The sequence below is a fragment of the Alternaria ventricosa genome (genome assembly GCF_023758065.1).
Source record: "Alternaria ventricosa strain BMP 2768 chromosome Unknown scaffold_2, whole genome shotgun sequence".
In the NCBI taxonomy this organism is placed as follows: Eukaryota; Fungi; Ascomycota; class Dothideomycetes; order Pleosporales; family Pleosporaceae; genus Alternaria; species Alternaria ventricosa.
The window spans coordinates 723,528-736,801 of NW_026055682.1; the positions used below are offsets into that span (position 1 = coordinate 723,528).

At 53.2% G+C, this 13,274-nt stretch overlaps 4 protein-coding genes across 4 annotated transcripts; 3 read left to right on the plus strand and 1 right to left on the minus strand.

Moving 5' to 3' along the window:
• Positions 1–231: 231 nt before the first annotated feature.
• On the plus strand, positions 232–1,467 carry J4E93_001246 (uncharacterized protein; the record flags this gene model as incomplete). Its single annotated transcript, XM_049339198.1, has 1 exon — positions 232–1,467. The coding sequence occupies one exon, from the start codon at positions 232–234 to the stop codon at positions 1,465–1,467; it is 1,236 nt and encodes a 411-aa protein (XP_049203155.1).
• A 1,297-nt stretch (positions 1,468–2,764) lies between these two features.
• On the plus strand, positions 2,765–4,643 carry J4E93_001247 (uncharacterized protein; the record flags this gene model as incomplete). The annotated part of the gene is made up of 7 exons (XM_049339199.1): positions 2,765–2,934; positions 3,001–3,028; positions 3,080–3,520; positions 3,583–3,895; positions 3,955–4,153; positions 4,217–4,407; positions 4,459–4,643. 7 exons carry the CDS (start codon positions 2,765–2,767, stop codon positions 4,641–4,643), a joined length of 1,527 nt encoding a protein of 508 aa, XP_049203156.1.
• A 1,301-nt stretch (positions 4,644–5,944) lies between these two features.
• On the plus strand, positions 5,945–7,378 carry J4E93_001248 (uncharacterized protein; the record flags this gene model as incomplete). The annotated part of the gene is made up of 1 exon (XM_049339200.1): positions 5,945–7,378. The coding sequence occupies one exon, from the start codon at positions 5,945–5,947 to the stop codon at positions 7,376–7,378; it is 1,434 nt and encodes a 477-aa protein (XP_049203157.1).
• Positions 7,379–11,547: 4,169 nt separating this feature from the next.
• On the minus strand, positions 11,548–12,072 carry J4E93_001249 (uncharacterized protein; the record flags this gene model as incomplete). Its single annotated transcript, XM_049339201.1, has 1 exon — positions 11,548–12,072. One exon carries the CDS (start codon positions 12,070–12,072, stop codon positions 11,548–11,550), a length of 525 nt encoding a protein of 174 aa, XP_049203158.1.
• Between the last annotated feature and the right edge of the window lie 1,202 nt (positions 12,073–13,274).

A 13,274-nucleotide genomic window follows, 5' to 3' on the forward strand; every position in this document is an offset into this window, starting at 1 on the left:
AAAGAGAGACAGACTCGGGACTGTTGCGGCGCGTAGTCAATCGTCAAGAGCTCCGCTGCGGTTGGCCTCGACTTGCTGGGCGCCCGCGGCTGTTTCTCGGCAAAAGTTCCCCACCACCCCTCCGCCCTCCCTTCACGCTGCTTCGGGTTACCTCCATGTGACACAGGCTCGCTTCCATGGCTATGATTCATGATCTTCGACCTTCAACTCCAGATACATTAACTTGCAACCATGCCGCCAGCACACAAACCAGTCCGCCGTGCACTGCTGCTGCTGCCGCCTGCACCCTCACCACCCTCGTATGCAGCACTCAAGGCCGCCTACAACTCGCCCTTGTTCACCGTCTTGAAAGAGCTGGCCAGGTCTCCGCGCAAATCCCATGAATCCATACTTCTAGAAATTGCATCACCGTGCCCGCATCTGTACGGCCATCTTGATGAGCCCCGGGGCCTACACTACGCAACCACCCAGCAGCTAGTAGCCGATCTCTACAAACTCATCTGCATCACTGCGAGCAGGGAAGCTATCGATACCGAAGACTCAGAGGGTGTTGATGCTCGCGTTGTACTAGTCGCATACCCCAGGGATGGCCAACTGACGAAGCCCCTACCAGATGCCACTCCAGAGCAGGAACTCCAAGGGCCAGCAATTGATATCCATACACTAGCCCGGAGTTCGCGATCATGGGACGCCGTCTACTCGGTCGAAAGCGAAGAAGGGGAGCGCGTACTGAAGAGTTTCCTCTCTCTATCTAAAGCCCAGGTACCCGTGTCCAAAGTTCGAGGTGGTATTGTCAGTGTAGAGGCACCAGAACCAGTATCGTCTGCCGATGAGACAGACAAAGCAATCAACCACCTCTCTGTTGCCGTCGGAGGGACTTTCGATCACCTTCACATCGGCCACAAGCTACTGCTTACAATGTTTGCCTTTATGCTCGGAAGGAGACAGCCATCCACTTCCGATGCCCAGCCTAGCGTACTTACAGTCGGAATCACCGGCGATGCTCTACTAGTAAACAAGAAGTTTGCAGAGCATCTCGAAAGTTGGAAAGAACGTCAGCAATCAGCACACGACTTCCTCTCCTCCCTCCTCTACTTTGGCCCTCCAGATGACGAGCGCATCCGTGTTGAAGAGATCCAAGAACCCGGGCCGAACGGACATGCCGTCCACGTCAGCTATCCCTTCGGGCTTACTATCAAATATGTCGAGATTTGGGATCCCTTCGGCCCAACCATCACTGACAAAGACATCTCTGCCTTGGTGCTGTCGCTCGAGACAAGGAGCGGAGGTGCTGCAGTGAACAACAAGCGCAGCGAGCAGGGATGGGACCCCCTTGAGGTCTTTGAGGTTGCTGTTCTCGATGCCAGCGAAGAAGACAGCATCGATGAAACCTTCCAGAGCAAGCTGAGCAGCACCGAGGTTCGTCGGAAACGAAGCGAACGTGTTCAATCCAGAGCGAAAGCGTGACCCGATAGGTGTGTTTGGACGGGTTGATGGAGAGACACGTCTTTGAGTGTTTGCCGTGCTGGAACAGGCCCAGGCGATATGTGAGTAGAGTTTTCGTCGGCACGAGAGGTCGACAAGTCGACAAGGCAGGAGGTCATCTAGTGTCATTTTTTGTGCGACGCTCTACGACAGCTGCGTGCGCCATAGCTACACGACCGCGCAGGTCCGCATGACGTTACCAGGGCAAGTATAGGCTTGTGAAGCAACACGTCGATCTGACCGGCAGTTCCACGCATGCATCGTCATCGGCGCATGTACGAGCGGGATTGCGGCCATGTCCTCTCCGTCCCGAATTTGTGCGATGACCGAATTCGGGTCGCTTGCGCCTCAAGATGCTTGTATACTATCTACATATTGAACGCAGTACCTCGTGTACTGAAATGCGACTTGCATGCTATCATCCCCTGAGAGCAGGACAGATGACGCACTGCAACAGCGTACGCACATTGCGAGACATAGCGACACCCGTTTCAGCCCACTATGAGGCTCCTAAAGCTCCGTGTCGTCATGAGATGCCCATCGCTTCAATGGCGTTTGCGCCATCCCAAGTACACGGCAGTGGAATCGGCCGGATGACGCATCTGAAGCGCTTGTGACGCCAATCAGCCGACCTCCAGATGCATGCTTCGTTGGCAACGCATCGAGACCATCCATGGATGGAAATTCGTGTAGTGGGCTGTGGGGAGCAGGCCTCTGGGCCTCGAATCAGCGCAGGCGTAACAGCCAGCCCTAGCGAATTTGTGCAGTAGTCCACAGCGACCATTCGACTCTTCATCGCGGGAGGAGCCATGCATGTTTACCGTCCTGCTTATGTAAATGCAGACGCTAGTGATCATGTGAGACGTTAAGCCCGTTGCAGTTTAATGCATCGCGGTTTGGGCGAGGGCGTACCGGGGTGCACGCTGCAAGTTGCAGGCGGCGTGTCCAGTCCCAGGTCGTCTTCGCAACTCTACGCTTAGCTGACTGCTGGCAGAGAGGTCATGCATTTCTTTCTCCGACCACGCCCCTCTGGCTGTCCTTCGCTTGCTATCCCATAGATCGGTGCCGGCCGTCGGATAACACCACGTTGTCAGTTGACTCGACTGTCCCGCTGTCGCTACGCTCACTACCACCTGCCATTCCCTCCTCCCGACCCGGCCCGAACGCTGCTGCCCTGCATTGAGAGTATATCCGCTGTGCGGTGCGCTCCTAAATCGCGCTGGGAAGCTTCGTGAGCAGAGCTTCTTCGGAGCGGCCGTCATGAATGTGACCACTTAAAATGGGTATCCTCGATCTCGCCGACGAGCTTCTTCGCATCATCCTCGAATATGTTGCGAGCGAACCAGAAAAACCGATAAGCCTGGAGCGCCGCGCATATCTGTCGCAGGAATCTTTCAAGCTGCCCCTCCCACCTGAGCCCGACGATGCCGAAACGATTGCGAGCTTTAGGTAAGTTGCATAGCTGTGTGGAGTGCATCTGAGACACACACTGACTTCGTATCCTCACCTTTGTAGATTGACTTGCAGAAGATTCAGCAATTTGGTGAGTCCGGCTGTACGAAGTGCACGTGAGACATGTACTGAGCCTCTGCAGGGTGTCATTCATCAGTTCTCGCGCGTTACGACACGTTTCTCGCGAAAGGGACTCGAAAGATTAGAGAAAATAGCCGGCCAGCCTCACATTGCCGGCCGTGTGAAGAAGTTCAGTTACATGGTGCCATTTTTCTACGACCAAGGACGAGACCGCATACAGGAGCTTTTGCAGACACGACCCGAGAGTTTCAGCTCCCTTGATATTGAAAAATTTCAGAAAAAGGTGAATGAGCAGACCAGCCTTCTCAACAGCAGGAAAGATGCACATATCCTGCATTTCGCGCTCCAGCGATTCACTTCACTCCAGCATATCCAGATCCTACGCCTGCAGGACCAGGAAGATGCCGTGTTAATCACGTACATGCGGGGTCACAACGAGTTGAACGGTCTAGTACCGACATGGCCGCCGGCATGCTTGCATAGCGCGAAAACAATCGGTCAAGCAAGTAATATCCGTGTACGGATTGATAGGGGACATTTACTAACTTCGACCTCGGTCTTCAGGCCCTCCTTGAGTCCGAGTCGCCATGTTCGCGATTCTCGTCACCCATGCTAAGCCCGCAGAGCGTCCTAGGTGCCGCTAGCAATCCGCCATCAACCCTGGGAATCCTTGCCGAACGCCTGACCTGCTTAGAGCTACATTTCGATGACAGCACGGACCTCGACGTTCGGATGCGACATCTCACCTCCCTGTCCAAGGCATTGTTTACTGCGGCTAAGAACATTGAAGCCGTGCACATTGGCTTTCCTTCATACCGACCACTCACATTGCGGCTAGAAGAGCTTTTCCACAACGTGAAGTGGGAAAAGCTGCAGGGTACGTTTTGCGTCTCTGCGTCATGAGACATACACTAACCTGATATCCCGTCTTTGCAGCTTTTGGGATCCAAGCCTGGCGTCTCAATGCAGATGAAATTCTGGGCATTGCCCGACGACACCGAGATACATTGCGTGGCCTGCGTCTGCGTGATGTACTCTTGAAAGAGGGCAGTATGTGGAAAGACGTGCTTCCCTGTCTACGTGATGAGCTCACAAGGCTTGACTGGATTTCTCTCAGGCGTATCGGATACGAGAAGCAAGTAATATCCGCGTACAAACGGTTGTGAGACATCTACTGACTGTTTACATCAATATCCAGGCACTTCGACGAGCAGTTCGTTATGGGAGCCGAAGTACCAGAAGACGACCCTCTTGGAAGCGACAGCAGCGACGAAAGCGATTACGAATACGAACACGAGCACGATGATCCATCTAATGAGAATGACGCTGATGGCAGTTCAATAGCTGACACGGAATCTGACGCAGAGACCGACGAGCCTGAACAGGGTGGTAAGTTCTGGCTGTAGGAAGTGCATGTGAGACATATACTGACCTCTACAGGCACCCTTTCCTTCCCGCCCATGCCCGATACCCCAGCCTCGATTACATGGTGCAACTGCGAAGGACAAACGGATGGCGTCGACGTCCTAGCAGACGACGGAATCATGGTCACCAATCAGCAGCGCAAGTTCTGGGAGAAGTGGGTCGTAAGGAAGATCTGCACCGAGCAGCATGGCCACAAATGAGCGGCGTCGAAAACGACCACCAGAAAAGGATGCGAAGCTATGCGAAGCAAAGCCGCGAAGATATTTGTTGGGCGGTGTTGGTGGAATGGGCGTAAAAGAAAAAGCAATTACCCATCGAACCGTATCCTAGCCCTGGAGCTTTCGTATGCAGGCGCGATCACGTTTCGGATCCCGTATGCGGTCTACGGACCGCATATGCATGTGGAGCAGCAGCCACAGCACCATGGACGGGCGCTTATGCGCAAACCCATCAACCCGTCACCTGGTCACCTCAACCCCATCTTCGTCGGTTGTGCGAACGCCAGACTGTGCCGTATCGTTGCAGGCGGTTTTTCTGGACCCGACTAGCCGTATTTCACGCATTCGCCTTTTATTTGCAATGGGCGGGACGAATCATGCGGCAACCAACGGGACTAGGGAACTTCCAATCTTCTCGGCCGTCTATCTCTTCCAAGTTCTTACTTCGATCTGTCAAAGCTTAGCGCCGGCGCAGCTCCCCTCCCGACTATTTCGCATACCGCTTGTGAGGGGAAGGTGGTTTCCGTCTAGGTCTTCTGTTACGCCACGCCAAAAGTTGTGCGCTTTGCATTCTGCTCTTGTTTTCTTTTTCCTTCGGCTTCTCGACGTCAGTAACGAATGTAACGTAGCGTGGGAAGGTATCTGCTTTGAAATCTGATTGAATCATCATAGATATCTTCGATTTTCGCATATTTCCTCTGAATCCGTGCTGACAAGTCAAGACATGGTGAAGGTCACACCGGCAAGCCTCACTGCTAATGCTGTGGCGGAACAGTCAACTTCCACACTCAGCTATTACATCGACCTGAGCTCTACCCACCCACTTTGCCACGATGGATCGGCTCTACTAACACTTAAGAACAACTCCTTTCGCGTGCCCGGCTCTCAACTTGACGCATGTGGGTGCGCTGGCTCACTGTTCTTGAGAACGCGCCGTATGGAGCCGCCTCTTTCACCTCACCTCACCACGCGCAACCGCGCTCATGACACGCCGGACGCGCTGCGACACGTTTCTCTGGCGCGTACACGCGACTTGAGTCCGACGCGCCCCGAGCTGGCTGCCTGGTGGGTTGAAAACTCTTCAAACTATATAATATCTTCTCTCTTTTAACCTCAGCCGATTACAACCTTCACTCATCGCTTCCAGAACCGCCAGCGTGCTGTTTCATCTACTCTTCGTTGCATCTGGATCGGCAAACGCGTACTCCATCGCAATGACGAGACACGTTTGGAGAGCAGCAGATGCCGGTGTGATGCTGTGGGAGCCGGCGGTGGCAGCCACGATGCCGCCGGCACTGCAAGAGCCACGCCCACTAAAGCAATCGCACACTGTGACTGAGGATGATATACAAGGCAAGTGGTCACTCGTCATCCTTCTTTTCCTTATCCATGAAGCAGCTACTGACACCGTCTCAGCGTCCTTGGCCAGCAGTCGCGATGACAACGAGCAAGACTTGTTGCTTCCTTCAATCGAAGATGTCTTTGTGCCATATATCAAGAGCGAGCCTGGAGAAGTGACCAATGCAGTCTGCTCGTCAACAGTCGGTACCTCCGCTTCGGACAAATCCAAGCAGCGTTCTCCTTCGTACGATTCTGAAAGCACACTACCACTGTCAACTCCTTGTCCGTCGGACGAAGACAGAGCTGTTCCTGCTATACTTCAAATTCCAGCAAGAACAAGCCACCATCTCGACACTGGTAACACCGCATACACACCAGAAGTACGAAGGACTCTAGACTTCGGTATGCCAGCCCTTCGCCTCACCAACGACAATGTACAACAGGCCTCTGAGCCTAGCGACTTCACTTCGCTGGCAGCACTGCGAAGGCTGGAACGAGACCCTCCCCATCACTGGCATGAAGACGAACGAGAGCTACTAACCATCCTTTATCGATGGTACGAAGACACAAACGTGGCAACCATCCCAAAGGTCTTCAATGCCATTACCGGCCTCAATCTCAGGCTTAATGTCATTCGCTATCAATTCGAAAGCCACCTCATTCTGTATGGTGGTCGTGCGTACCCCGAGTTCGATCGAGTAATGAAAGTCCCCTTCCACGACCCCGAACACAAGTACGACGAGATCCACGCGATCATCGAAGATACCGCCTGCGAGTCTGGCATTGACTTGTCAAGACGTACACACGAGGTGAGAATCGAGTCTGGCTTGGCGAGAACTGCAAAGTCTCCCAAGACGAGAAAGCATTACAAATCCCTAGTTAGACGTGCGCTAAAGAGGGAAAAGGAGAGAGCACGCGCCCTTCGCACGCCGGCTCCGGAAGATCTACCACTGCAGGCTCTACAGCTCGGCGGGATGACATTAGCTGAGCAAGACGATGAGGGAACATGGTCAGACGTTGATGGCTATCACACACCGCCTATCACGCCCACCCAGTCACGCCCACGGGCTCCCCCTGGGAGAAATACGATTGGATTCCGCGTTTGGGATGCAAACAGCCGAACGATGTTCGACGACGAGACAGGCTTCGTAAGCCAAGCCTTTTCGATCTGGAGGGGCGAGTTTCCACCGCCGTTCTCACCAGACGGACAAGGTCAACAGGCTCTCATGCTGTTGACGAACCTGCATCTGTCGATGAGTGGCGGAGCGTCTGCATTCGTATCAGTTTCGACGAGTCTTTTGCAGGCGCTCGTCAAGGCCTCAACAATGTTTGAGCCCAGGATCGCCGTCAGTATGTTGAAGTCCCACGTAAAGTAACATCTTGGTCTCATGCTAACTTCGGTGATTTCCTTTAGTTGCACTCGATCATCCACTGCTCACAGAACCGCACAAGACTCTGCCAGCAGCAGATGTGATGCGGATGCTTAAAGCAGAAGGTCAGGCATGGTGGGCACGATACAAGGGTCACGCAGGTGAGTCGTCAATACGCTGTACATGTCGCGCTTTTACTGAAAGTCACCCAGAGCGAATGGTTTGGGCTTCCGTTCCATCTGCAGCGGTACTCTCACACTTCCCGCTTTCCGACCTCACTGTTTTATCGCGCCACAACCAAGCTTGCGATGACATCCTCAACTTGCGGGATATACGATCCGGTCGGAAAACCCAATACGTCTCCTCGCTATTGCGCAACAGGAACACAATCATCAACATCCGCACCGCACGCGCTATGGCTGTGGTATGCAGAGCCTTCAAGATGCACCGCGTCGGCGTCAGCCTTGCGCATATCCAAGGACTGGTCTCGTCGTTGGTGGATTCGTTTCAGCTGAAGCAGGGGACAAGCGATACACCTCACATGTCCGGGTTGATCGCTAAAGCGTTCGCTGTGTCGCTCGTATCGCAGGCTCATCGTACTCATGATGTTGAGGCGGCTTTCCTGGAAGGCGTTCTGCAAGGCACTGTTAGTACTATTAATGGAATGAACGGATGTGAGACGTTTACTGACTTTTTACGTCGATGTTTAGGCTACTATTGAGTTCTATACGCGTCGTCGACCTGCGGCGACGCGACGACGCAGTGGCTGAGAACGTCTCGACAACCCCTTCGGGTCCTCAACTCTACGCAACAGCTTTTCTTAGATACTACGGGCCTTTGGCGATTACAGGAGTAGGGGTAATTGCGAGGAATGGCTCTCGGCATGATTTATCGAGAACATTTGGCGAAGTGCTAATGTCGTATGACATCTGAGCTTTCGTAGAGATGTTATACATTGTGTATGGGTCTATTGGAGTGTAGAATAGTTGGCTACATTTTACAGAACGCAGAGACATGCGACGTCAACTTTACCTTCAAAAACGTTGAGCGTACAATAGTGGAGGATGTCGCTACCACGGTTACTCGCTATCAAGCCTCCTTTCCCTCGCCTCAGATCCAGAACCTTCAGAAATCTCCTCACTCGCATCGCTCCCATCGCTCTCGACCCCATTCATAACCACCCGATTTGTCTCAACCCGGTCCATCCCCACACCATCCATCTGGCCCGCCTGCGCCGCACGCTCCCTCGCCGCCATATGCCTCATCATCTCCTCCTCCATAGTCCCCCTCTGTCTGCGAATCTCCCGCCACATCTCCTCCACTTCCGCGATCTCCGCATCCATACTATCTTCACTGACATCCTCACTACTCCCTTCGCTACGCCCCGCACTTCCCTCTTCCACACCCCCCCTCTCCGCGAGAGAAGAAGCACGACCGGCTCTCCTCATATCCCTCGCACAGCGACGCCGCCTAAGCGTTGCAGTAGGGGTCTCATAAGCGCCGTTACGGTAGAGTTCCACGTTATCTGATGGCTCGACATTCGTAGGGGGAGGGGGGTTGGAAGTGGGAACAGTGTCGCCGTTTGTACTTCCAACGGCGGAGTTGACGAGTGTGGTTCCGCTTAACGACGCACTCCTCGAAGAGCGCGTTGAAGACTCCGATGACGCCCTCGCAACATCTCTACCATAGTCCGCATGTGCGCGTTGAAGGTGATAAATTTCCTCATCTTCTGCACCTTCGCCTCGCAGGCGTAAAACGAGGCCGCCGGGAGTGCGAGTCACAGAGCCCCAGCTTCCGATTGCTTCATTGAGTTCAGGGGTGGAGAGGCGTGGGCGCGGGCGGATGTCTTCTGGGCCGGCGGTGAGCCGCTCTGCAGCTTCATCGTGCGTAGTGGTGTTATCAGCGTCCCGCATTACAATACCGCCGTTGATGTAAAAGGAATTCACAGCACCACCGTCATTTCTTATCTCTCGCAGTCTTCTTTCAAAGACTTCTTCGTGACCGCTGAACGTATCTTCATCGGCATCCACGCTCAGATCCTCCACTCCAGGTCGATTTTCCCCTCCGTTTACAAACGCTGAACTGGGTCTGATCATAACATTCCGTGCTCGGTTAGCAAGGCCTAACCCGAGAGCTACAGCGTATCTGGCCGCGATTTCATCGATGACGGGTCTGCTGAGCACGGGAAGTACTCTTTGCAGTGTTTGGCGGAGAGGAGTGACGAGATCTGCTGTTTGTGGGCTTATGTAGAACTCTCCTGTGGGTCCAGGTATGAAGTCAGTGAATGTGAGGGTAGGGAGGAGAGTATGACTTTCGCGATGGCCGTTGGTGAGGGGAGGGTGTGGGACATGTATGTCCGTGAAAGGGGCGAGGGTGTGGTTATTGGCTGGGTTGTTTTGCGTTGGCCTACTTTCTGTTCTGATGATCGAATCTACAGTCCTAAACGTAGTTATATTTCCAGTAATAGTTGAAGTGGTCATGGAGCGAGTAGACCTCAAATGGATTTCCCCGGGTGGAACTTCTTGGACATCCCAGTTTGTTAAGGCAGCACGATTTCTATCAGCATCAGCCAATGATCTGGTGTATATCTCAACAATGGCAGCGATGTCGTGTGGTGCAATGCGTGGTCTAGTATTCTCTAGGATCAGCGTAAGTATGTTTGCACGTCGCGCTTCTTCCGTCTCGTTTTGGATCGCTATTCTCGTGAGACGTTGACGTGGAGGATGTGTTTGAGGGGAAGGGGGGATAAACCTAGGTGGTGAATTGTGGGTGACTCTTGGCTGACGGCTGAAGCTAAACGTTGCTTGATGCAGAGGAAGTGAGGGCGTTTGGGGGTATTCATGGACGACAACTGGACGAGAAGGTTGATGGAACCCATTTATTAAAGGAGTGTAGCTACCCCTGGTGATTGCGGGAGCGTGAGTGTCTTCATGGCCTAGCATTCTTGCGCGAGTCTCTTCACGTCCATGCTGGCGGGAGGTTTGTGTGATAGTATTAGTTGCATCGTTCACGGGCGTGGAGGTCCTTTCAGGGCTGGGCGGCAACTCTGTGGCAGCTGCTTCCTCTAGTGCTTCGTCGTCGCTTAGTATGATATCGGCTCCGCCTCGAAGCCGTACCCCAGGAGCTTGGAACTCAGGAACTCCTTCAGTGAGATGCCGGCCGGAGCCGCAGATCCTGTTCATCATCGACCTCTGTATCATACGGCAAGCGTACTCTCGGGCTCGCTGCTCTTCCAGAAACTCGTCGACATCGAACGGCTTTCGTACAGGTACTTGTCCTTCATAAAGCCTTTGCAGTTCTCCGTCTCCATCGTCTTCCATTTCTTTCTCATCTTCAGCATCGTCGGCCGTCTCGCTGCCTCTCCACTGTCGCCTCTCCATATCTCTTACTTCGTTTTCCAGCCTCCACGTTCTCTGCCTTTCTCGATCAACCATTCTTCTCAAAACCCTGACTTCTTCGATGAGTGCTGGTACAATATCCTCAAGATCCTCAAGGTTGTCCACTCGATCTTGAGTCTCCGGATGTGCTTCAGGACCCCGGAAGTATATCGCTAAAGAGAAGAGGAAGGAAGATATGGCGAGGGCGGGAAAGGTAGCCGTTAGGAGGATGCTGAAATTGCTGCTGTTCATTTTGAGTTCGTACAAGTGTTCTTTCTCGATTGTAGAGAAGGGGTATATGGATAGTAGGAGTGTTAGAGATGGCTTTTGAGGGCAGGCGATGCTGATGAAGTGTCGAGTTGCGATACATATTCGACATGCTGGACGCTTGAAGTTGTGGACCCGTCAGTCAGTCGGTCACTGTGGGTGTGTCCTTTTGCGCGCTGGTCACAAGACAATTCCAACCTGCTGGGCCCGTGAAGGAGTCACTCAATGAATGCAGCTTGTAACAGTTACAGTATTCTTCACCCGCACTCGTGATGGCGGTGAGACTCACACAACAAACGATACAAGCTGTGTCTTCCCTTCATACGATGTCACAGAAATTTCCCCATCATCAAGTCTCCCGTACGCCGTGGCTATCCGCCTTATCTGAAATCACGACATCACGCACACAAATGCAAATTCGACCTTGCACAACTAAATCCGTAATGTTTGATGAATATACAGATTGGTATAATATTACTTATGAAGTGTATGTATGTACAAAGAAACTCCGGTCATCGTTTCATTCGATGTTTAACCAGAGGCAGCAATAACCATGGTGTACTGAGCGACCTGGGAGCAGACAAAGTCGTTAGGACCGTTGCCACCAGCGTGGCAGTAGGTGGGAACAACGCCCTGACCCCAGAAGCCGAAACTGTTCGCACATGTTAGTCTATCGTCCAAGTTCTGTGTCACTTGATTTACGTACGCAGGGCCAAGCTCGTGGTAGAGAGTAATGGGGTAGTCGCCGTTGATGTCCTTGGTCATGGCGAAACGGTACTTGCTGTCGCCGCAGTTGACAATGGGAGCGGGGAGAGTAGGGTAGGGTCCGCCGACGCAGGAAAGGTCGGTGGCGTTGCGGCCGTCAATCTTGAATGAGACGGACTGGAGGGTGCCGTTGTTCTTGCGGATGGTGTAGTCCTTGAAGTTGACGTTCTCGTAGCTGTTGACGTCTGGTGGGCCCTGGCAGTGAGCCGGGTTAGGGCAGTCGGAAGTCTGGGGAGCGGGTGCGGCCATGGCGGCGGCACCGAAGAGAGCGGCGAGGGTAAGGAACTGCATTTTGTCTGATTTGAGAGGTTTGGTGGTGTTGGTAGGTAAGGTGTTTAGAGATTGACTGCTTGGATGATGGATACAAGATGGGGTGGCTGAAGCCGTACTTATATCTCCACGAAGATCTTCATTACCATCTGAACGTCACTTAATCGAGCGCTCGACCAACAACCAACAATGCTCATGGATTCGGTCATACCTCCTCGTATTTCTCACCGTGGTGGGTTGCATTCGGGCAATGATGTTGCCCCCCGGACGGGCGTGCACCGGCGTAGGCACAAATCTCCGAGCCTAACGTGTGGACCCCTTGACCGCTAACAGGCTTCTGTGATGTAAGTGGCATTGATCGTCGAACAACAAGGCAGGTACCTCGTATACTGCAGTTGCGCATGCTGTGATGGCTATTGCGGCTTGATGCATTGTTCTCGTTTTCGCATGTCGGCACGTTGCCTAGGTGAGCTCTGCCTTGACTGAGACGTCTGTGGTGATGACTTCGTTCACCGCAACTGCTCCTGTGAAGGGCCAGCACATTAACGTGGAATTCATCTTGGCATTAGTGATGCAGGAACCACCTGCGAGCGGTGACAATTTTGGGTCCGCGAAGCTGAGCCTCAACTTTGGTATGCAGGGTGCCGGAGCCGCACGCCACACCCGCTGACGCCACAAGCAGCGTGGCCGATGAGGCTGGCTGTTGACGTAACGTAGGCTTCGCCATTCAATCTAGCGCCACATTACATCAGATTCCGTTCGCAAATGCGAATCCGGTCGGCATGGCCGTCGTGGTGAGTGCGCGAGCCCGGTTCCTAAAATAGCGGCACATGCGTTGCACCTAGCGACGGTATGCATGATGGGAAAAACACCTCAACCTCGTGTGGTGTGTTTCGTGTCAGGAGGCGTTTGTGGAGCGCATGTTTGTTGAGACTTTCGATAGTGCGACAAGTTTGCGGGCCCCTAATCTAAATATGGCATGATGTCATTGGGCACGCTGTGCAAGACTCGAAAGTTCGATGTCAATGTTCAGGACAACACGCTGCACGTGGAAACCTACGTGTGGAATGCTTTTTTTTTTTTCGTGCTGGCAGCTCTCAAGATAGCACATCCGTCAAGGTAACGATGAACGTTTCGTGGTCGCTCTGAGCACGCCAGAACAAGCGCCTCGGCAATAGGAAACCGCGTTTTGCTGAGACGCGACCTAGTACTGTACGTCGTTA